Source organism: Delphinapterus leucas, chromosome 12, assembly GCF_059928025.1.
Source record: "Delphinapterus leucas isolate spDelLeu-1000000601 "Yukka" chromosome 12, BTC_Dleu_Yukka2, whole genome shotgun sequence".
NCBI lineage: Eukaryota > Metazoa > Chordata > Mammalia > Artiodactyla > Monodontidae > Delphinapterus > Delphinapterus leucas.
This window is the reverse complement of record NC_143140.1, coordinates 64,015,905-64,041,111: the sequence shown is the minus strand read 5'-3', so window position 1 is coordinate 64,041,111 and position 25,207 is coordinate 64,015,905. Positions and strand designations below refer to the sequence as shown.

At 39.7% G+C, this 25,207-nt stretch overlaps 1 protein-coding gene across 2 annotated transcripts in view; it reads left to right on the top strand.

Annotated features, from left to right (window-relative positions):
- Positions 1 to 8,180, top strand: part of ARHGAP18 (Rho GTPase activating protein 18) — a 137,028-nt gene extending 128,848 nt beyond the window's left edge. For both annotated transcript variants that reach the window (XM_022556412.2, XM_022556405.2), the window contains exon 15: positions 734 to 8,180. In XM_022556412.2, the coding sequence (XP_022412120.1) occupies positions 734 to 825 (92 nt within the window). In that variant the 3' untranslated portion in view covers positions 826 to 8,180. The remainder of the gene's footprint in view (positions 1 to 733) is intronic.
- Positions 8,181 to 25,207: the final 17,027 nt, after the last annotated feature.

Genomic DNA, 25,207 nt, shown 5'->3' with positions numbered 1-25,207 from the left:
TTATGAAATAGAAATAAGATAAATGGATTCGTTTTGACCATGTCTCATATTTTATTTTCCCACGTGTAATTATCAATGGGTTGTACTCATCTTCTTATTAAAATTCAACATAAACGTTTTCTCTTATTTTGACCTTTAAAAAGGTAAGAGTGAAATTGTCAACAAATAAATGAAATGGTGTTTAATTCAAAAGAGTAATTGAAAATATTTTAAGATAAGTTTTTAGAATTTTCTTCTAGGACTTAAAAATTTTAGTAAATATTGAAAGTTGAATACAAGAATGTGAGGACTCCTAAAAATTTAAATAAACCACAACTCCACTAGAACTCTGTATTGTTACCTGTATTAATCAAGATTATTAGAAAAAAAAGATTAAGTATTAGTATACTTGATTTTGCATTTTGCTATTAGATATTGGGAATTAAGCATGGTTTCTTACTTAGGTCAATTCAAAACTGTTGCCACTCTTAATAAAGGTGAATAAGCTTTTAAGGAGCCATTTAAAAGCCCATCACAGAATTTTCAACTTGCTAAATTAATTTGAAACCTGCACATTTAGAGATCTACTCAGTCGACTTTTCCAATATTTGGCCAAGCCTTATAATATATGGGAGACAGGAAAAAATGAGAACTATTTCGAAGAGTAAGACTTGAGTTAAAGCACTAGGCTTAAAGTTAAAATTGCACCCCTATCTCCCCGCTGTATTAAACTGATGCAACATCTCTTTACTAGGGGAACGCTGCCTCGATGACGACACTTACATGAAGGATTTATATCAGCTCAACCCCAATGCTGAATGGGTTATAAAGTCAAAGCCATCATAGAAGTCTTAACGCTGCAAATAACCGCAAGGACTCCCTTAGTCATATTTGCTGGGTCAAGAGTGTAAATAAAAGAAACAGTGGGACACTTTTATTATTCAAATGTACCTGACTCTTGAATAGTGACACACTCAAGCTTTAAAAAGTTATAGATTTGTGCTGCTGCCAGATTATGTTAATTATTTTTATTCATATTATTATTAGAAAACATCTCTGGAGTGAGAAGAAAGGGGCTTATTTAGGTTGGAGGCTATTTTCATACACTCTGTGGAATGTGTCCAGAAGTGACATCATTTTTTTTAAATGTGAAAATATACTCTCTTCCCTCTCTTTTTTTCTCCTAAAATAATACATACAGTAATATATGCTTTTTCACCTTTCTCTCCTCCTGACATCTGCCTTCCCCCAAATGGTTTTACTTTTCAACCAAAAAGGTAACAAATACCAGGTATGGCAAGTTGCAAGGGCAGTACCTCTTAAACCAGACTGAATTCAACAGTATTCCTGTCTCTATTGAACGTTAACATTTATCTCTTTGAATCATTTGTTCAAACAATAGCATCCCACTTCTTCCTGCTGTACCACATGAAGTGATTTGCATTTTTTTTCAGTTTATCTGACATATGTGCACAGAACTGTATCCACTGTCAAGAAAATAGAACTGTCAGAAACTGCCAATTATTACTGCACCATTTAAGACTTACATACTCAGAATAAATAAAAAATATCCACGTGGAATAACTGGATTATGGATAACAAGAGAGTGAAAGCCAGATCACTTCACGTATGCTGTAGTCTTCTAAATGAAACTTAAAAAGTCATAGCTGGCTTTACCTGTTGTCATATTAACAGTACAAATATGCATGATTGTATGATCCAGTAATTGTTGAGAATGTATTCTGCTGAAAGAGGAATTTTTTTTTTTTTAACTCATAAATAAGTCAACAGTAAGAGTTATTCTTCTGGGTATGACACAGTCATATGAACAAGCTTTTGTTTGTGTCCTTATTTTAAATAATCAGAGCAAATTTATTAAAATGCGGTGGAAAGGACTATTCCCAGGGATTTTAATGCACAAACCATATTGTGAAAAGAGATGAGCCTCTGTACTGTAAATAAGAGGAATGAAGTGACAGAGAAATGTTCAATATTTTTTGAGTTTAGAGTGTAGTAAATAAAAGATGATGTAAATAAATATTGCACAACTGTGTTTATGATACTTTTATTAGGACTTTAGGAAACATTGCACATTCGCAGAAGCTCTTGATGTCACTCTAATTAGGAGGGAAAAATGCTGCTAAGGAGAACAGTCGCAAATTTGAATGATAAGAGCAGCCTGTGGATATGATCACTTAAATATCTTTGTGGTGATTTGTGCCATTGCTTTTTTATTTAAAAAATTTTTATAATTAAATGCATTTTTCTACATTATCTTCTCTTGGAATTATTACTTTTAACCCTATCCGTTCATGAGTATAATAATGGACCATTTTTGTTTTTGTTAAAAGCCATTTCTACTTTTACTGTTCCTATTTATTGTTCCTGTGTAATTTTTAAAGTGGGAAGGCACGTGGGAGATTTAAACTTGTTTCCTTTCTTTTTTTTCCCTTATGCAAATTTCTATTCTTTAGGATTTTTCAAAACACACTGTATTCTATTTCTGATTTTGACAGTATATATTAATTTCTATTAGTAAAATGTTTTATTAATATTTTCATTTAACGAAGACAGTTAACAATATAAAAGCAAAATCAAGTGCTTAAAGCATTTTAGGGGTGCCCAACTTATTAAATAAAAGGGGTGAATATGATTTAGATAAATGGCTGCCTAAAGCATGTGTCAACTAATTGTCACCACATTTACTACTCACGGCAGGGAGTGGGGAGACACAAGAGGCTTTTGATAATGAAAAAGTAGCAGATCTTGGTAAATAAACATGAAAATGCCACTTTATTCGAGTCCTTCTTAGAACTCATGACCTGCGTTCATTGACATTGAACAGTAAGTACTGCATTTAAATAACCAAGAAAAATGTCTATCTATGCTTATAAAAGAGGAGAAACTTTATAGTGTATAGTCTTAAATATAAATGCCCTTGCATTTTCCCAAATGCCTTTTCTGTAATTTTTTTTCTAGTGAATTTTAAATCTCTGGGTAGATTAGTTTTTATTCGTTTGTATGTGAGGGAAAATAAAAACAACAAATATATTTGCTTTGCCTCTCAAATATCCTAATTCTTAAGTTGCTGGTGAAAAACAGAGAGCTGGTATTTATAGAAAACTGGTTGCCCTGTTAATGTTTTGGAAGTGCTTCCTCTTTCCTGAAGGGGGTTATTATGAGTCTTTACAATTGCACAATATTTGCTTACTGCTGCTATAGAATTCGGTGTAAACTCCTTGCTAGCACTCTTTGGGAAAAGCAGTTTATTTTACTGACTTTATGGGATTTTTCATTACTATCTTTTCCTACTTTTCAGATTAGACTGGTTTGTACTTTCTTCCTCACTGTCCTGATTTCTCACCTATTGATCAGTAGGTGGCACTATTGGTCAGGAATTCCTTCGCAGCTAAACTTGGAAGTTTTGAAAGAGAACCTGAGTTCAGAGTATGCGGTTAAGACTCAGTGCCAGGCATCTGCAAGACAATTAGGTAAGAACAGCATGGATCTCTCTCAGATCACTGATTGTGAAAATCGTAAATAATAATTCCAAGGTTTCTATGTTCAGTCTGTTAGTCTGCTTTTATCCTTAACTTGTTGAGTGGAGAGAGAGGGTGGGAGGAGGGTTTTCAGAGTCACAATTAAACGTTTTTTAAAATTAATTAATTAATTAATTAACTTTTGGCTACATTGGGTCTTCGTTGCTGCACGGACGGGCTTTCTCTAGTTGCAGTGAGCGGAGATTACTCTTCGTTGCACGGGCTTCTCATCGCAGTGGCTTCTCTTGTTACGGATCACCGGCTCTAGGCGCACGGGCTTCAGTAGTTTTGGAGCGTGGGCTCAGTAGTTGTGGCTTGCGGGCTCTAGAGCACAGGCTCAGTAGTTGTGGTGCACGGGCCTAGTTGCTCTGAGGCATGTGGGATCTTCCCGGACCAGGGCTCAAACCCGTGTCCCCTGCATTGGCAGGCAGATTCTTAACCACTACACCACCAGGGAAGTCCCACACAATTAAATGTTTTGGCAATGTCTATTTCAAGGAGAAGGATCATGATAAGAGGAAGACAGTGAACCAGGAAATTAAAAAGAGAGATGTCTAAGAGGACATAATAACCTCTGTCTTTAGTGTATATGTGCTTGTTTCTTCATTCAACAAATATTTATTGGATACCTACATGTATGTGCCAGACAGGCTCTACCCTTGAGGTACATCAGTGAGGAGAAGAGCTCTGCTCTTACGTTCCAGTGGAGGGAGACAAATAATTAAATAAAATGAATTAATAAGTACAGTCAGCCGTCCATATCCAGAGGTTTCAAGGATCAAAAATATTTGGATGTTTTCATGAATCCTCTAGATGTTTGAGTCAGGAGAAGGCAGGGAGGTAACTACGAGAAATCTGCCTTTTATTCAGCATCTGAGGACTGCAGCTGCAGAGGGAAATTACTCAGTAAGGCAGAGGGCGTGTCCTGGCTTAGTAATAAAACAGTTGAGTAGTAAAGGCTCAGATATTCCATACATAAAGTACTCCAAGCAAGGTTAATGGGCAAGTGTGGACGCGTTTAGCAGTGGACGGTGACTCAGAGCTACAGGATGAAGATTTGATCCAAATGAGAACAGATTCAGTTATTACAGGTAGGAAAACCTCAAGAGATTATCTTTTTGCAAAAGAAATAGTAAACGATTTAACAGTCTCCATATATGTTAATGTTGCAAATGTATCATAATATGTAACATAATTGTGTAACAAAAATATCTACAGTAAATCTTTCAGTATTAAACGAATATGTATTTGGAAAAAAAAAGAATCCAGAAGTTCCAAAAAGCAAAATAAATTTGCACACTGGCAACTATTTACATAGCATTTTTATTGTAGTAGGCATTTTAAGTAATCTGGAGATGATTCCAAGTATATGGGAGGATGTGCGTAGGTTATATGCAAATACTGCACCATTTTATATAAGGCACTTGAGCATCCATGGGTTTTGGTATCTGCCAGGGTCCTGGAACCAATCCCCCGCTGATACAAAGGGATGACTGTAAATAAAATTCCATGGTATGTTGAAAGGATGGAAATACAGTGGAGACAGAAAAAGGATGAGCAGGGAATGTGACAAATAATGGAGGGATAGGCCCATTCCAGTAGTAAACAGGGGGTCCCGCTGAACATCTAAAAACTGAGCGAAGACTTGAAGGAAGTAAGGAACTTGCCACATGGATATCTGGAAGAAAGCATTCCAGACAGGGTATAACCAGAACAAGGACCCAAAGGCAGAAGTGTGCCTGGCTCACCAAAGATTAGCAAGGATGCCATCATGGCCGGAGTGGAGTGAGAGCCTGTGAAAGTAATGGATGAGGTCAGAGAGGGAACACCGGGGTGAGCATGGGTGTGAGACCATGGAGGCCTTGTATCAGGGCGACCATAATTTATTCAAATTAAAACATTTTTGAGAGTGAAACAGGGCACTGTTGGTGAGGGCAGTAGCTGTGGAGTGATGAGAAGTGATGAGATTCTGCATATATATATATATATATATATATATTTTTTTTTTTTTTTTTTTTTTTTTGCGGTATGCGGGCCTCTCACTGTTGTGGCCTCTCCCGTTGTGGAGCACAGGCTCCGGACACACAGGCTCAGCAGCCATGGCTCACGGGCCCAGCCGCTCCGCGGCAGGTGGGATCCTCCCAGACCGGGGCACGAACCCGTGTCCCCTGCATCGGCAGGCGGACTCTCAACCACTGCGCCACCAGGGAAGCCCTCTGCATATATTTTTGAAGGTAGAACCTGCCGGGTTTCTAGTAGGAGAGAGAAGGAGGATGCATTTTCAATTGAGAATAACCACAAGATTTTTGACGTGAGCAGTTGGAAGGATGGAGTTTCAAACAACAGAAATAGGGAAGAAGAGGGTAAATCAGGTGTTCTGAGGCAAGAGGGATTCAGGAGTTCATCGTGGATGTATTGAATTTGAGGTGCCTATTGGACATTCAAGCAGCAATATCAAGTAGGCAGTTATCTGCGCAGAAACTCAGGAGAGAGGTCTGGGCTGGAGTTACCGGCTTGTAAATGGACTTGAACCATGAGCTTGCGTGAGATCACCAAGGGAATGAGTGTGCATATAGTAGAAAACATAACCAGGAGTGGAGCTTTGGAGCTACCCAACATTAGAGGTGAGAAAAAGAAGGAACCAGGAAAAAGATTGAAAAGAAGAGACCGTTTAGATAACCAAGAGATTGTGATGTGCCAGCAGCCAAGTGAAGAAGAGCTATTGAGGAAAGGGGGTGATGGTGATGTCAGAGGCTACTTATGGCTCAGATGCAATAAAAGCTGGGAAGAGACTCCTGGACTTACCTATGTGAAGGTCATTGTTGACCTTGCTGTGCAGTTTAGGTAAAGTGATAGGGATGAAAGACTGATTAAAGTGGCGTTGAGAGAGCAGCTGCAGAAGAATCAAAGCCTGTGAGTATGGACAGCTCTGACAAGGAGTCTGCTACATAGAAACAAATAAATGAGATACTAGTAAGCAGAAGAAGTAAGAGGTGGTATAGAGAGGGCCTCGAATGCTGGGCTAAATGGTTTGGGGAATTTAGGCAGTTAAATACTGTTTGAAGAGGTGACATAGATACTGGAGCCAGCCTACCTGGGTTAACGAATGTGACCTAAGTAAGACAAGCTCCTTCCTTATGCCTCATTTTCTACTTTGTATAATGAGAATAAAAGAAATGTTTACTTCTTAGAAGCTTACTAGAATAAGTCAATCCATATAAAAGGGCTCAGCAGTGTATTTTTGCCTGATAGTATTCAATAAAACTTGTATTTTTATTAGTGGTATTATGATCAATATGATCAGCTGTCAGTCTTATTTGGGGTTATTGGTTTCAATGTCATAAAAGTTTTCCACCTGGAAATCTCTGGCAGTAACTCTTCCTCAGGGTATATAGGGCACTGTAAAGGGCACAGAAATAATTCCAGAGCATCTTTTCTCTACTTGAAGTGAGTTCAACTCCATTTTAAATATGATTTGTTTCATTTAAGGTAAATAAGCTGGCATAAGGGACAGAGTTCTCTCCCTGCATCTGAGACCTAGATGCCCAGGAAGAAAACCGACCCTTAACTGGTTTATTTTCCATACTTGATACCTTTTTCACTCCTGAGATGGTCCTGGGCATCTTCAGTTGGTGTTCACTGCTCCTGCAGACAGAGGTCCTGCTACGTTTTCTTGGCTTTTCTGGGTCTGTGATTTCTCAAATTTCATATTTAATAAATATAGCAATAAGAATTTTCCTTCCATTCCAGTTGGCCTCACATCTTAGAATCTGGATTTGGCATCTAGTTGGTTTGTTTTGTTTTGTTTTTTCCACTTCTGGCCTAAAGTATTGCATGGGGTAACTTGGCTCTGCTAGAAAGGGTTTCCTATGAAACACTAGAACCCCCTCCCTCCATGTAATCATTTCTTAAACTCCTTAAGATGTCTTTGAAAGTTTCCATGGGCTCTTTCTGCACATAGCTGCATACTGTATAAGAGAAGCAGATTGGCTGCAAAAAAGCTTCTTCCATGATCTTTCTGACTAAAGCCAATGTGCACTGGCTTTGTCACAAGCAAGCTTTTTATCTTGAGATTTCCAGTCTTGATTTCTCAACCAAAGGAGTTCAGATAAGCTTCAGAGAAAGCAGCCCCACTCTCTTCCATCTTTACTCCTCTTTTAATGTTCACCCCTTGTTGCACCAAGGCAGCTCAGTTCTGTCTCCTGTTGCATCTCCTATAACCTTTAGAAAATTATGGCTTTCATGTCATCTCTGCCTTAAGTCACTACCCCCTCCAGCCAGGGCCAAAGTGAACAAGGAATTTCCCAGGAAGGCAAGTTCATAAGGAGACTCACAGAGAGTGGCCCAATTCCGAACAGTCAGTTACAATTTTCTCTCTTTCATCGGACAGTCGCCTTGTCACAAATTAAAAAAAAAAAAAAAAAAGTGATTTAATCATTACTTGTTCCTTTAAAATGCTCATTTCAATGGGAGAAATCTTGGGGCATCTTAGCTTTTTGGTTGCTTGTATCACCCAGTTTGTATTCAGTAATTCTACCGAGAATTCTACTGAGAACAAGGAGAATTAATCAACTATTGAGAGATTGTGCATTACTTTTGTCCAAGAATCTTGAAACACATTCTAGGGACATGCATCATTCATCCTCATTCTTGTCTTCATGTTAAGGCGAGGGAAGCAATTCACATTCTTCATCATTAAGAAATGATTAGACATTACTAGGTAATGCCTTAAAGTGTACTATGAGTTCATTAGAAGATGTTATTATGATAAGGAATAATTTAAAGTTTCAGAAGGAAATGTAACTATCTATTTGTTCCTCTTTCTTCTCCTTTCCTTTGCTTTCCAAGCATTTTAGTGCTTGCTCTTGCTGCACTGTGGTTTATATTGTGGTAATGTGAAAACCAATCACACGGTATGATGCATTTTCACAGGAGATTACGTTTAGATTTGTGGGGAGCATTGATACAGGCTGGTGATAGGGAAGATATTCTCAGCAAATGAATCTCTGATTTGAGGGAGGCAGAAATGGATGCAACTAACTATATATTTTATTTATAGATAAAATATACTGGGGAGCATAGAGAAAGGGCACCGTTAATTGGGTAATTGTTAATGGAGGTCATGGTATTTAAGCTGGAAGCCCAGTTAGGATACCAAGGATTAGACCAGGCCTGAAAGGATGAGATTCAGAATTAGGCCGATGGCAATGAAAATGGGTGAGAGTGGGTTATATTGATGTTGCAGAGTTGGGGTCAAGAGAACTGGATGATTCCACTGGATGGGGAGGAGATAGGTTTCCTAAAGACCCCTAGGAGTGTTCTAATTTCATTCTTTTACATGTAGCTGTCCAGTTTTCCCAGCACCACTTATTGAAGAGGCTGTCTTTTCTCCATAGTATATTCTTGCCTCCTTTGTCATAGATTAGATGACCATAGGTGCCCAGGTTTACCTCTGGGCTTTCTGTCCTGTTCCATTGATCTATATTTCTGTTTTTGTGCCAGTACCATACTGTCCTGATTACTGTAGGTTGAGTATAGTCTGAAGTCAGGAAGCCTGATTCCTCCAGCTCCGTTTTTCTTTCTCAATATTGCTTTGGCTATTCGGGGTCTTTTGTGTTTCCATACAAATTGTAAAATTTTTTTGTCCTAATTCTGTGAAAAATACCATTGGTAATTTGATAGGGATTACATTGAACCTGTAGATTGCTTTGGGTAGTATAGTCATTTTCACAATATTGATTCTTCCAATCCAGGAACATGGTATATCTCTCCATCTGTTTGTGTCATCTTTGATTTCTTTCATCAGTATCTTAAAGTTTTCTGAGTACAGGTCTTTTGCCTCTTAGGTAGGTTTATTCCTAGGTATTTTATTCTTTCGTTGCAATGGTAAATGGGATACATAATACACAAATATAAACTCAAAATGGATTAAAGACCTAAATATAAGGCCGGACACTATAAAACTCTTAGAGGAAAACATAGGCAGAACACTCTTTGATGTAAATCACAGCAAGATCTTTTTTTGACCCACCTCCTAGAGTAATAAAAATAAACAAGCGGGACCTAATGAAACTTAAAAGCTTTTACACAGCAAAGGAAACCATAAACAAGAGGAAAAAACCCTCAGAATGGGAAAAAATATTTGGAAATGAGGCAACTGACAAGGGATTAACCTCCAAAATATACAAACAGCTCATGCAGCTCAATATCAAAAAAAACAACCCAATCAAAAAATGGGCAGAAGACCTAAATAGACATTTCTCCGAAGAAGACATACAGATGGCCAAGAGGCACATGAAATTACTAATTAGTAGAGAAAAGCAAGCCAAAACTACAATGACATATCACCTCACACCAGTCAGAATGGCCATCATCAAAAAATCTACAAACAATAAATGCTGGAGAGGGTGTGGAGAAAAGGGAACCCTCTTACACTGTTGGTGGGAATGTAAATTGATACAGCCACTATGGAGAACAGTAAGGAGGTGCCTTAAAAAACTAAAAATAGAACTACCATATGCCCCAACAATCCCACTCCTGGGCATATACCCAGAGAAAACCATAATTCAAAAAGGTACATGCACCCCAGTGTTCATTGCAGCTCTATTTACAACAGCCAGGTCATGGAAGCAACCTAAATGTGCATCGACAGACGAATGGATGAAGAAGATGTGGTACATATATACAATGGCATATTACTCAGCCATAAAAAGGAACGAAATTGGGTCATTTGCTGAGACGTGGATGGATCTAGAGACTGTCATACAGAGTGAAGTAAGTCAGAAAGAGAAAAACAAATATGGTATGTTAATGCATGTATGTGGAATCTAGAAAAATGGTACAGATGAACCTATTTGCAAAGCAGAAATAGAGACACAGATGTAGAGAACAAATGTATGGACACCAAGGTGGGAAGGGGAGGGTGGGATGAATTGGGAGATTGGGATTGACATATATACACTACTATGTATAAAATAGATAACTAATGAGAACCTACTGTATAGCACAGGGAACTCTACTCAGTGCTCTGTGGTGACCTAAACAGGAAGGAAATCCAAAAAGGAGGGGATATATATATATACACATATAGCTGATTAACTTTGCTGTACAGACAAACTAACACAACATTGTAAAGCAACTATACTCCAATTAAAAAAAAAAGAAAAAAAGACACCTAGGAGGAAATAGTGGTGCTTTGCATTGAGTCCTAGAAGAAGGTAAGTACTGGTTTGGGATGAAGGGATTGGGGCAAGAGAGAGGTGTGTATTATGGGTGTAGAAGGGAGAGAAAATGAGGATATGTTGAGGTGTGTGAAGAGCCTAAACAGTTGGAAATGAAACATCTTTTAGCTAAGATGTCTTTAAAAGGTGTATATTTAGAAAATGTGTGCATCAAGATGATAGTTCAAGCCATTGAGGTGTACAGTCCTGAGGGCGTAGGGCCAAGAGAGGGCTAAGAACATCTTTGGGGTATATCTCCTTCCACTTAAAGGATCGTAAAGGAACAGATGCTTTGGAAGGAGCAGTTCAAACCATAGCAGTAGTGTCAGAAGAGGAAGATCATTGGCATCAGGGAAGACAACAGGTCTAACAAGGAGGAAATGGTCAACTCTGTCAGATAATTGAGAGAAGTAAACCAGATGAAGATTGATTGGAGACAAAGATTGGAGCTAAAGTTTACAAGTTCAAGGTTGACCTTCTAGAGCGCAGGTAGTTTTGAAGTGGTGGGAACAGAAGCCTACTGGGGTAGGCCAAGATGTAAATAGGACTTGGCAGCTATGAGTTTAGTTGGGATTATTGAGGGGAAGGGAAAAAGGAAGACATTTTATCAAAGTTTTTTTTTTCTCCTTTAATATTTTGCAGAGGGGAAACTTGATCATAAAATAGTTTTCACACATAATTTTCTAATATCTGATATTATCTGTATTTCTATACTTAGTTAATTCAAAAGCTTCTTGGTCCCTGTTATCTAAAATATTGCTCAAGTAATTGAATAACTTTTGAAGAAAACTGTACTAAAGGTGGAAAATTCCCCAAGAACTTTGCCAGTCCTTGGGAGAGATTATTTTTATTTAATTTTGATGATTTTTAAATTTAAGACTCTCCCAAGTTTAAAATCAAATGATGTTAAAGTAAGCATGTTTGGAAGCTCTTGTTAAAGGGGCTGATAACTCTGATATATTAAAGCTTGTTCCACATTAACAGCTCTGTCAAAAGTACCCTTGAGGGCTTCCCTGGTGGCACAGTGGTTAAGAATCCGCCTGCCAATGCAGGGGACAGGGGTTCGATATCTGGTCCGGGAAGATCCCACATGCCGCGGAGCAGCTGGGCCCGTGAGCCATGGCCGCTGAGCCTGTGCGTCCGGAGCCTGTGCTCCGCAACGGGAGAGGCCACAGCAGTGAGAGGCCCACGTACCGCAAAAAAAAAAAAAAAAAAAAAAAAGCATGACAGCTCTACATTAATAGTAAGATATTTTAAATTGTTCTGTTTTTTCCTTGAACTTCTATTTCCATTGTACTTTCTCCTTATAAATTTATCCTAAAGTAACCTATTCAGTGGTACAGATTAATTCCATTTCTCTGCAACAAAAAAGTATATATATATTGAAGTTATAGTTGATCAAACAACAAAACTATATCACAGATTTCGAGTTAATAAATACAAAATTTAAGTTTTATTGAAAATGGGGTTCTTAATGAGAAAAGGATTTTTAGTTTTTTTCTGTTTAATTATCCATGAATAGATATTCCTAATAAATTTAGCATCTTCTCTTTTTCAAATATATATATATATGCACACTGAGAAACTTGTTTACATACAAATGTAAATTGGAATTAAAAAAATTAGTTATAGCAGGGACAGTTTTTTAACTCCTTTAAAAGTTTATCACATGCCAAAAATCATAGCGATCTATCAGCAAAATTATTTGTAACGATCCACCAGCTAATAGGTCATTCTTTATATTTATTGAAAACAAACAATTTGAAATAATCTGACTTGTGTATGGATTTGTTACTCAGCTGTTATGGTAATTCATTCTGTCAATTTCTGAGAAATATGCCAGAAAAATTATTACTGAATCAAAGAGTATAAGAATATTTAAAGCTCTTGTTGCACATATTGTCAAAGTGAGGATGAAGAGGCATTTGGGTAGAAGTAAACCTGTATATGTATTTGAGATGTAAAAGGGGTTTCTCAAACTTTTACACCAACTATATGTAAGTACAAGATATATCTAAGTAATTTTTATGGAACTGTCAGTCATTTGGCTAGGAAACTACATATGAAGATAATAATAAAGAGTAAGGAAAATTAACTTATCTAGGTAGAGATAATGCAATGACTAAGATTCCAGAGATATATGGCTAGTAAAAAAAAAAAACCCCCAATCTTTCAGTCCCAGGACAACATACAGTCAGCCTAGAAGGATCCTTTGGCATCTGACCTCAGACTGTAAGAAGGACTTGCAAATTTCTGAATGGGTGCAAAGGTGGCAGATGACTTTCAAGGATGGTAAGTACAAAGCCAAGGATTTGGGAGAAACATTAAATTCAAATTTAAGACATAAAATAAATGTACTACTCTAGGTCTGAACCTATAGTAGAAGCTTGGTAGACCTTTTGTAGGTTGTTCCATGAAGACAAAGACCTAGTGACCTGTTGTGACCAAAAAGCATACTGAGCATTTAGGCTTATCAAAAGAGAGATGCTAAAAAACAACAGACTACACCCTATGGAGCTTTAGTAAACTAACCTGTATGAGAAGTCTGGATACAGTAAATGAGGTAAGTTATAGGAACAAACTCTTTAAAGTGTACCCATCATTTTGTGAAAATTAGTTATGATGATGGCAATGGTGATTTTAATGGAACCAGAGCAAGTCCAGAGTAGGACTCGCAGTGATGGCCTGTGGGATGCTGTCAGTTGGAAAAGCTTATGATTCTCAAGTGTGAATGCGTAGACTGAGAAGTGAAATCATTATAAATCATAAAGTTGTATAAATTGTGGATTTGTGAACATGAAGTGAGCATCAAACTAAGGGTTAAATTAGATAATGCGTCCGAGAATGAGATTGTCTACACATTGAGAACAGAGTATTTTCTCATCTGGTATCTGCAGTGTTTAATGTAGTAATTCACACATGGTAGGTGCCCAGTGAATGTTCATGACTGTTGATCTAAAACCAAGACTGCCAGTTATTTCTCCAGCAAAAAATGGGTTTATTCGGGGTCAACAAAGAATTGTAATTCAGGGTTTGCAATCATGGTGAGCCCCATACAAGTTCCTAATGAAAATGGAAAGAACTCTATTAAAGAGGGGAGAAATAAGTTGGGAGGGTTACAGAGTCCATTGAGGAATTGAGGGTTGGAAGTACAGTGGCTTTTTATTGGCTGAGTTGTGACAGTTTCTCATTGGCTGAGCTCTTGCCAGCAAGAGGAAATCTTTCTTCTTCCTGTTGGGCCCTTCTATTGTCCTTGGGTGTGAGAGCTCCCCCTTCTGGTGGCCTTACTCTATTTTAATTGAGGTTTTGTTTATTAATTTTTACGTGACTAACAAACACTTAGAGATTACACATATGTAATATAGGAGAATTCTAAAAGGATTCAAAGAAGGCAGGCAAGTTTAGCCATGGCAGGGGCATAATTAACTAAAAGATGCTGGTATCTTTGTCATGTTTCAAGTTGTTGTTGGTGAAGATGTCCATGTCATCCCATTAGGCATTTGACAGGACTCGACCTGGTGGCTGGAGGCATTGTCCTGGAGTGGCCATTTTCTATTTAATTTATTTATTGTTCTTAGATATAAGCAATGTACTCAAGTATGTAAGATACAGTCTGTTTCTTCGAGAAATAATAGTGATGTTATGAACCTTTATTGGGTAGTTACTTTGTACCTGGCAATATATTATCTGTTTTATATACAGTGCGATCTAATTTTCGCACCACACCTAAAAGTGATATTTTTATAGCCTATTTTACCAGTGAGGAACCTTCTCCACCAGGTCAATTAAGTGGCTGTACAAGGATTCAAACTGACCACAAAGCACATATCACTCACAGTGTGCAAAACGTTTACAGCCTGATGCAGGAGATGAAACCAAATGCTCTGGGGATGAGAGAGAGGGATATATTACATTACCTGGAAGGGTAAGAAAGATTCCTCATGAGATGGTGCTGAGTTGGGTCAGTGATGAGGCAAAGCCTGTCATGCTCAGTACCTGCAGGCCCTGTAGCTCTGCAGATAAGTGATCACTCGTGACTACTTGCCTTTCTGCGACTACATGCATGAGGCTTAGTTGATATGTCAACTGGGATTAACGCAACAATATAGCTGTGATGTTGTGATTTATGATAAGAAATATACATTTGGTCTTCATTCCCATTTCTAGCACAGAGCTCCTAAAAACCCTTGAATTCCCTAATGATGAGAGCCATGAAGGTGTCTTTTGTTACGTTAATGAGGTGAATTGGAAAGCAGCAAGGGAGGGTGCTGGTAGCCAAGGGAACCAATCCTAATTAGAGGTTTGGAACTTTCAGTCCCACACCCAGCCTCCAGGGTGGAGAGCGAGGCTAGGGATTCAGTTCAATCACCAATGGCCAATGATTTTATCAAGCATACCTATGTAATGGATCCTCCGTGAAAACCCAGAAGGAGGTGGTTTGGAGAGCTTCCAGGTTGGTGAACCGGAAGGCTTTCCTGTGCCACTGTGACAGGCCCCAAATTCCATGGGGACAGAATCCCCTTTGTTCAGGACTTCACCCTATGAATCTCTTCATCTGGCTGTTGATTTGTACTCTTTAATATCCTTTGTAAGAAGCAGGTAATCTAGTCAGTAAACTGCTTTCATGGTGTCACTCTAGCAAGTTAATCAAACCCAAGGAGGGGGTCTTAGGAACCTCTAATTTATAGCCGGTTGGTCAAAAGCATAGGTAACAACCTGAACTTGCAGTTGGCATTTGAAGTAGTAGTGGGGAGCAGTCTTGTAGGACTGAGCCCTTAACTGTGGGATCTGATGCTGTCTCCAGGTAGGCAGTGTCAGAAGTAAACTGAATTGTAGGACACCCAGCTGGTGTCAGGGAATTGCACAGTGGTATTGGAAAACCTACACATTGGAACTGGAGTTAGAATAATAATAGTATTGGTGATCTTTTTAAGGCAATAATGCTATGATTTCAAAGTGACTGGCTGAGGTTGAAAGAGACTCCAAATATCACAGTACCAGGCTTCTGTGACGTATGCCGACGTTCATACATGTTCCCTGGTAAGGAATGAGCACAGACCAGAGTCTGAATATCCCCAACTTGATGTCATCTTGTAACCTTAACTAAGACCCATACCCTTTAAACTTACCATAGTAAAATATAATTTAAGACGTGTGAATCAGCGTGAATTCTGAACAGTCTCCAAACCCAATCCTTGAAGTTTGTGTTTGATTTCTTTTTCTAACTGGTAGATCTCTAGAAAAAGGGAATTCTACCCTGAGGAAAATCACAAGGAAAACCAGAGGAAGGATGTGGAAGAAATGGCAAACTGATTAATGTGTCTGAGTCTAGGGCACAGAAAATGAAGAGAGGGGCAAGGCAGACTGGACACACTTCTGGCATGTTTGTAATGTATGACCTGTCATGTCTAATTGGACCAAGGGTGGACACTTGAGATGGACAGTCAGTTTTCCTGGGATTTTAGAATTTAGACTGAGCGTTCTCTTGTTAGTCTCCACACCCAGGTGGGATTGCATCTGGGACATTCAGAGTTTCCTTATCCCATCATGGGTACTGAGCAGAGAAAGGGAAGGTTTTCCAAAATCAGGAGAAGAGTATGTAATTGGTAGGCAGTAGAGAGCCACTGAGATCTTTTTTATTTGAGAATGACCTTGTAATCAGTCATCTAGTCTGCCAGAGACATCTAATACTTCTTAGTTCTGAAAATTGCTAAATTCACTGTGTGAAAGCTATTCTAAGGGCCTGCTCTAGCGTACTTTGCTGAGATGAAACCCAAGTACTTTTTTTCCACAGGAACTCAGCCTGAGTTCATGGGGCATCCAAAGGGAAGAATGACAGCCACGTGACTCTCCTACTTCCCTCCCTTCTGAAAAGGCTCAGTCATTTAAACACCTCTTCATTTGCTTATCCTGGACCTGGACTTACGCCTTGGCTTTCGGAAAATTATATTATTTCTTTGGTTTTTTCTTGACCATATGCAACTTACAAACCGTGGCTGTCCAAATCCATTGGAAAGCTCAGCAGCATGGGCCCTCTTAGGCTTGATAATATCTGAGATTGTCTTCAGAGCTTTACTGTTGACAACAGCAGTCTTGTTATTTATTTATTTATTTTTTTGCGGTATGCGGGCCTCTCACTGCTGTGGCCTCTCCCGTTGCGGAGCACAGGCTCCGGATGCGCAGGCCCTGCGGCCATGGCTCATGGGCCCAGCCGCTGTGCTGCATGTGGGATCTTCCCGGACCGGGGCACGAACCCGTGTCCCCTGCATCAGCAGGCAGACTCTCAACCACTGCGCCACCAGGGAAGCCCCGTGTCTTGTTATTTTTAAGGGGTTCTTTTTCATACACTGACAATGCCTTCTGGAGAAGGTTGCAAACAGCTTCTTACCACCTTTCATGTAAAGAGGGTTAATATGCCTATGTTTTCGCAGAGAGGGCAGCTGCAGCCCAGAGAGCACGGCCAGTGTTCTCATTTATCCTCCTCCTCCTACTGTGCTTTCAGATTTCTGACGATAGGGAGCCCAGCACTCTGGGAAATGAGCTTCTCCTGGCACATAGGTACTGTCATTCTCTCTCCCCTTGGCGCCTACCTACTACCTACTTCTTCCCTTACGTGCCCTTAGCCTGCTCATTGTAAACACACTTCAATCCTTGCTTGATTAAGATTACTTGGTATTGACCTAAGATTCCCTGTACTGTTGGCCTTGCTGGCCTCTTTCCTGCTTCCCTCACCTTTTAAGATGCTATTTGCAATTCCTTGAAAGTTGTTGAACTGATAAACATATAAGGAAAAAAGGCTGTAACAATTAATAACATTAATAATAACAATAGCAACCATTTGGGTACTTAATCTGTGCCGTGAACTGCGTTAGCACTTTGTAAACATTGTCTCATTAAATTCTGACTAAGGCTCACAAGTGAGGTATTTCTATAATTATCTCGATTTGCAGAAAGAGTAGCTGAGGCTCAGAGAGTTTAAGTGACTTTCCTAATGGTAAACCTAGTAAGTGACAAAGCCAGGACTTGAATCTACTTGTCCTGCCCAAGTCTATGCTTCTGTACACAATACTATTATAACTCATTGCTTGGTGATACGAAATCATTTCTGAGAACCCTCAACATTGTTCATTTTTATAATATTTAGTCGTTGGCAGCCAAAATTCCCGGTGGCGATTTTGTTTCTCCTTGTTTTACTGTTATTGAAATCTGGGATCCAAGTTCTCTCCAAGCTCACGGTCATCTCTTACTTCCTTTACCAGGAGGTATTTACAGACATGTTTTCTTTACCTAATCAGGCAGTGCAGAGGCCAGTGATTATGTCAGTGTTTTATTGGCTTTTAAATGCCTTGTGTTAGATGTAATCGAAACCTTACTTCCTTTTAAGCAGAATCGTGTAATTTTGTGTTAGGACCGGATAGCTAAAATCTGATTCAGAGTTACAACGCCAGTAACCAGCACAGCGTGTATGCTCTTTGCAATGCTTTATGTGTATTCTCATTGATTCATTGCAATAGTCAGGTGAGGTTGATAACAATTATGAGCTTCATTTTTCAGAGAAGAAGCTAAGACTCAATATAATAGCAAGCCACTATCACCTAGATCACTGCATCATTTTCCCAACTTGTCTTTTCACATATCCTCTTGCTCTCCCATTTTTTTCCCACATTATGTTTTAAAATTGTAAATCTGATCAGGCCACTTCCCTATGTAAGTCCCCTCAGTGGTCTCCAATTTTCCTTAGAATCCAGTCCGAAATCCTTAATGTGGCTTAAGAGAATTTCCACGTCTCACCCCCGACCAAGTTCTCAGCCTCATACTCACCTCTTTGCTCAAAGCTTATCTGACCCAATACTACTGGTTTTTATTCCATCTCCAGTATGTGCCTATTTAACAGAAGTTGTATGTCTGTCTCCCAAGTTATCTGAACAAAGCTCGATCTCCTATTGGCATACTGGCAAATACAGTAGTTTCATCTCTTCAGTTGTTGCCTACTTGTGCTATGCTTCACATACTCCACCCACAAAACTGTTTTCCGCATGAGGTAGGCTGAATCATGGCCTCCCAAAGATGTCTGTGTCCTAATCCTCAGGACCTGTGAATGTTAGTTTATATAGCAAAGGGACTTTACAGATGTGAATAAGTGAAGGACCTTGAGATGGGAAGATTGTCCTGGTTTATCTGAGTTGGCCTGATGTAATCACAAGGGTCTTCATAAGGGGAGGCAGGAGATTGAAGCAAGTAGTAGATGTGACAAGAGAAGCAAGAGTTTGGAGTAATGAGAGGAAGGGGCTGTGAGCCAAGGAAAGTAGACAACCTCTAAAGGCTAAAAAAAGGCAAGGAAACATTCTCCCTGAAGCCTCCAGAAAGAACATGCCCTGTTGACACCTTGATTTTAGACTTCTGACCTCCAGAACTATAAGTGAATCAGTTTGTGTTGTGCCACTAAGTTTGTGGTAATTTGTTAAAGTACCAACAGAAAACTAACACACCATGTAACCCAAATTTCAAGATTCTGCATAACTGAGAGACTGAAATTATTCACTCAACAAACATCCATTCAGTCCCAGACACTCTAACTAGGCTAATGCCCTTGTGGTCTTTATATTCTAATAGAGGGAGACAGAAAACAAAGAATAAATATCACATTGAAGTGATAAGTGCTATGTATTTAGAGAGAAAAAAAAAAGGAGAGCGCAATTTTAAATAACGTGGTCAGTGTGGTCCTCACTGAGAAAATGAGTAATGTGAAGGAGTTAGATATTTGGACTTAGGGAAGGGCATTCCCCAGGCAGATAGACAAAACAGTACAAAGGCCATAAGAAGGGAATGCTCTTGGCATGTGCGTGGATGGGTAAAAAAAGCCAGTGTGGCTGAGGCGGAGTGAGCCAGAGTAGAGTTGTAGGATGATGAGGTCAGAGAGATAATAGTGGAGCCAGTTCATATAAGGCTTTTCCTTGAATAATATGCGTTAGTCTTGGAGGGTTTTGAACAGAGCCATAAGATGCATTGACGTAGGTTTTAAAAGAATCACTCTGTTGCTGTTTTGAAAATAAATTCAGAGCTGGGGGGTAAGGATGGGGATAACAAGAATGAAAACAAAGATCAGTGAGAAGGCTGTTGAAATAACCTAGGCAAGAGATACTGTTGGCTCAGACCAAAATGGTAGCATGGGATCAGTGAGAATTGGTCAGATTCTGGACGTATTTTGAAAGGTAGGGCCAATGAGATTTCTTGACAGAATGGATGTGGAAATGCAGCTACAAGATTTTTGGTCTAATCAAAGGGAGAATGGAATAGTCATTAACAAGGATGGGGAAAACTATGTGTACAGCAATATCGAGAGCAAAGATTGGGAGTCCAGTTTGGGGCATGTTAATTTTGAGTCATGTTAACATCTAAGTGGAGGTGATGAGTGGCAGTTGGATATTAAAATCTGTCCATCAGGAGAGGTATGGGCTGGAGATACTTGTTTGGGGGTTGACAGCATGTAGATAGCATTTTAAATGATGAAGCAAAAGAGAGTCCTAGGAGATGGAGGCAGGATAAGGGATATGCAGAGGCCTCACCATAGGGATTGGAGTACAGGAAACAAAGAGTAACTGGGAAGTGTGAATTAGAAATGATTGCGACGTTGTGTTGGGGAAAATCTATCTATATTACCTTAGGAAAATTAGTTGTCTATTTTCACATAGAGGGAGCTATTGATTGTCTGTGAGAAAAAAACACAGTTTTGCATCAAATCTTTTGCTCCCTTTTCTGATTAACTCTACCGAATGCAATATAAGGAGTCCACTTAGGTATCAGTATTTGCATTTCTTATGCTTACAGCAGTAATATCATTTTCCAGAGCCCCATAAATCTCCACACGTTGTATTCGAAGATGTCTATTCGTTAAGAAGTGAAAAATCAGTACAGTGACTTGAAACGAGGATAATTTTGTGGTTCGGGGAATGGAATTCCTAAGTGCACATTTTGTAGTCTCCCTCCTCATCCGACAGGTTGTTCTACTCTGCTCTTTGGCTGGAATTGGATGATAGCACTTACCTTGTGTTTGGCACTTTATATATTATGAAAGCTTTTCATGTATACTTTCATTTATTCCTCCCAACAGCCTTAGGAAGAAGATAATACTATTCTCATTTAGAGATGAGGAAACTTAGGCTCAGAGGGGCAAAGCAATTTACCCAAGGCCATTGAGCAAATTTTGGACTTGACTCAAACTTAGAACCACCAGTTCTTCTCCTACTTCATTAAGATACACGAGAATCTTTCAATTTATTAGCTTTTTAAAAAAATTCAGTTCAGAGTAAGAAAGAGGGCAAAGGACATTTTCTGGGCTTGTTAGAAATGGGTTCTACTAGCCATTAAAGAACTACGTGAGGTTGTATAAAATGTAATCTAAAGATAATTAAGCTATTATAAATTTCTTCTAGGAAATTACTCTTTCTTAGTTCTTGTGTGCTTCTCTCTTGCACAGATTAGTTAGCATATAGGACATAACTTTCCCTTGATTGTTCCCAAGCTGCCTTGAGATTGGTCGAAATTGGAAAGCATCATGAAAGAAGAAGAAGGAAGCCAGTGAAGAAGACTAGGTGTGTGCCCCAGTTCACTGAAATGGGGCTTGCTAATGGTCTCCATTTTGTCCAGAAGTTTCCATCACTCTTACCTCTTATGTTTGCTAAAGTCTGTACTGTGTGAATTCCTCAAAGAGAACTAAAAAGCAATATCTTAAGTATTCTTGGATACATTTTCTGAGTATTGCTGATAAGGAGAGAGAACAGTAGATAAGGAGAGAGAACAGTACCAGAAGGGAGTGATGACCATTTTTGTTATAAACAAGTTGCCATGGGGGCAGGTTTCCAACTTGATTATTTGCTGCCATGGATGAGAAGTTTGGCATCATGAGGAAGAAGTGTGGGACTAATTTAGAGTATGAAAGAAAGGGGGAGGCTTTGGGGAGCAAAAGGGACATGATAGATAAAGCTAGTCCCGATGGTTGGGAACACTGTATGTGGAAAACATTCAAGGATGACTCCAGAAGGAGGTGGGGATATGGAAATGATACATTTATTAATAAGGTACACATGTAAGTGGAGATGAAACAATATATCCCAAATGACAGCATCTGAGTATATTTAGTTAGATGCTTGCATGTAAAAGAAATGAGATGTCAAGAGAGTTTGGTGATGGCATGACTCAGGAATAACCATTACAGAGAACAACTTGATAAAAATCGGCTGGTGGAGGGGGAACATTTAGAAACTCAGAGTTAAATTGAATATTGTCAACTTCCTGTCCCAACTTCCACTCCCCAACTGTGTGAAGTTGTATACAAGGTATTTATGGTTTTGGAGAATATCATTGGTTTAGTGTAACCAATATGCCCAACTGAAATAAAGAAGGATATTCCTGAAATAATTAAGTGGGCATTCCATGGCACTTATAGTCACCAAGGAGCCTACACCTATTTTACTATGTTTCCTAGGTTTATCTATGACTGAAAATAATGGAAAACTGGTATTTATTATACTTAGGTTAAGTTGAAAAATAGTGGAAGAAGATAATGGTAGCAATTAAAATTTCCATAAAACTTTGTTCTATTATAAGAAACAGGAAACCAAATCTTAAGCTTTAGATCTAATATTAGGGAGAACACTGACTTAGAAATTAGAAGACAGCTTACTCCCAATTATTAGTTTGATGATATAGACCAAATCATTGAGTCTTACTTTTGTTAACAGTAAAATGAGGATAATAAGCCTGCGTCAGTGAGTCGACCTGTTCAACAAACATCTCCTGGGCAAGCAGTGTGTGCCAGGCCCCGTGTTAGCCTTTGGGGCTGCAAAGCAGTCTCTGCCCACAAGGACTTCAGGATCCTCTGAATGATAGGATTGTTGTAAAGAGTAAATAGGTTTAATGAGATGCATATAACAACACTGTGCACATGGTGAGCCTCTGTGTAAATATAAGATAGTAGTATTTGTGTCAATGAGCCTTCATTAAGCATTGAATGTGGTAGATCGTGTTCAGAACATAATGTTAAACCATTACATGAGATCTTTGTTTCTAATTTTTCTTCCTGTTAAGTGTTTGTGTTTCTAAGCATAACTTCCTTGAAAACAAAGACATTCTAAAAAGCAATTAGGGTTTCATGCCCACGTCATGCTCTCTCTCTTTTTCTGTTATTTTGAAAATACTCACGCTGAAGGGGAGAAAGTGCCAGGAGGAAGCGCCAGGCAAACATCACAGCTGCCACGTACACAATGGCAGAAATTCACAGGCAAAATGCAACTCTGGGTATATTTTGAAGGTAGAACAAATAGGATTTTCTGATGGATTGGATATGAAGTGTGAGGGAAATATAAGATTCAAGAATGGTTCCAAAGATTTTGGCTTGAGAATCTAGAAGGATATGTTTGCCACCATTTAAGATGGGGAAGACTTCAGGGAGAGAAGGTTGGGAATAGACAGTGGTAGAGATCATACGTTTCACTTTGGGATATGTTAGATTTGAGATGTCTACTGGCTTCCAAGGGGAGACGTTAGTTAGGCAGTTAAGACAGGCACATCTGAAGTTCAGGAGAGAGGTCTGGGTTGGAGGTTTTTTTTTTTTTTTTTTTGCGGTATGCGGGCCTCTCACTGTTGTGGCCTCTCCCGTTGCGGAGCACAGGCTCCGGACGCGCAGGCTCAGCGGCCATGGCTCACGGGCGCAGCCGCTTCGTGGCATGTGGGATCTTCCTGGACCGGGGCACAAACCCGTGTCCCCTGCATCGGCAGGCGGACTCTCAACCACTGCGCCACCAGGGAAGCCCCAGATCCTCTCACTTTAATGTCTAATCTATCTATAGGTTACTACACTAGACTAGAGTCTTAAACTGCATTCTTTATTTATAGTCATCATGGGAAGTCAGTTTGTCACTACTCTGGTCATGCACTGGAAAATTATATAATGAACACTGATTTTCTGTGTGCCATGGTGGAGGTGGATTATAGTGTCAAAATCAGGCCACTGATGTTGGCTGTGATACTGTCCAATGCAATTCAGAAATTCCTGATTGACCTTCACGTGATGAACTAATTTTTGCTGTTTCTCAGCATGATTTTCCGGGACTTTCACTAATTTGGCAATTTGAAGGATTGATCAAGTTAGAGTTCTATTCAAGTATCTGCTACAAAATATCAACTTGTGAATTTTTTTAAAGGTCAAGCTACAGCTTTTACTGCAGTACACTTTATATAGAAATTAAAGTGATTCTTTTTACTTACCCCTCTTAGAGGTATCTAAGATGGCCAGAGATTTGGGGAAACTCTGGGAGTGAGGGAGGTGGAGCCTTTGAAGGGCCAGCATTCAGTGGGTTTAAGCCAACGATCACCATATGCAGAGAGCAGCCAGTGGCGGCAAGAGTGTTGTTAGGAAGATGGGCATGTGAGGCAGAAGAGTCAGGGATGAAGCAGCTCTTCTTCATGTGAAGCTCTGAGAACCTCTCTCTGTTCCTTCCCACCGAGGGGCTGTGTCAGGGATTGGTCCAACAGCAGACAGAAAACACACCAAAAAATTGAATAGAGGAAGTTTAATATAAAGAATTACCAGGGGCTTTTGGGAATGAGGCATTGACTAATTCAAGCCACAAGAATGCTAACAAATGCAAGAATAGCAGATACAGTAGCAGACATTGCCCCTGGTGCTGAGATGGGGCACCCCAGGAGGTACTGGGTCTCGGAAGTCTGCAGGCTGCGGGGGCCTGGGATGCCATAAAAGAGGAGATGCCAGGCCCACCAACTCTTCACGGAAAGGTGCTAAACAGTGGCCCTCCCCTAGGAAGCTCCCGGTGTTGGGGGCTTGGTGTGCTGAGAAGCCAGCCTCAGAGATGACGGCTCAGACACACCATCCTGGACCCTCAGCTGGGACGTCTCCTGAAGGCCGTATGCTGGGGAAGCTGCCACAGATAGGGGTCACTTGCTGCTGGCTGCTAGGCATTGCTGAAAAAAAATCACACACTCTGCAGGAGCCCAACAAGCTGAACATGGCGGACCAGGCAGAGAAACCTCGTCCTCTTCTCCTGACAGTGTTGAACACCAGGTCACCCGGCAATGGACAGAGATTTGCAGAATTCAGCCCTGATATTGCAGAGCATGGCAGGAAAAGTGAATCTGGAGCCGAGAGGTGATAAATCGATAGCTAACACTGCACTCTAGATATCTCCCCACCACCTCTCATCCCCTAAATGAGGGTGGCTCTGTGCTCTTTGCTTTCTGAGGAAATTCTATTTAACTGAAAACATTTGCTGCAAGGTGCCTCTCATAGTGCTGAAAGCCTACTATGAGATTCAAAGTCTCTTAATGAAGAAAAAGACTTAGTGCACAGCCTAACATGCCCTGAACATAAAACAATTCCAGCTCTGTGCCAGGTGTCATTACTTTGGACAAGACCTCACAACAATACCTAGAGGTTGAGCTGAGGCTCTGGTA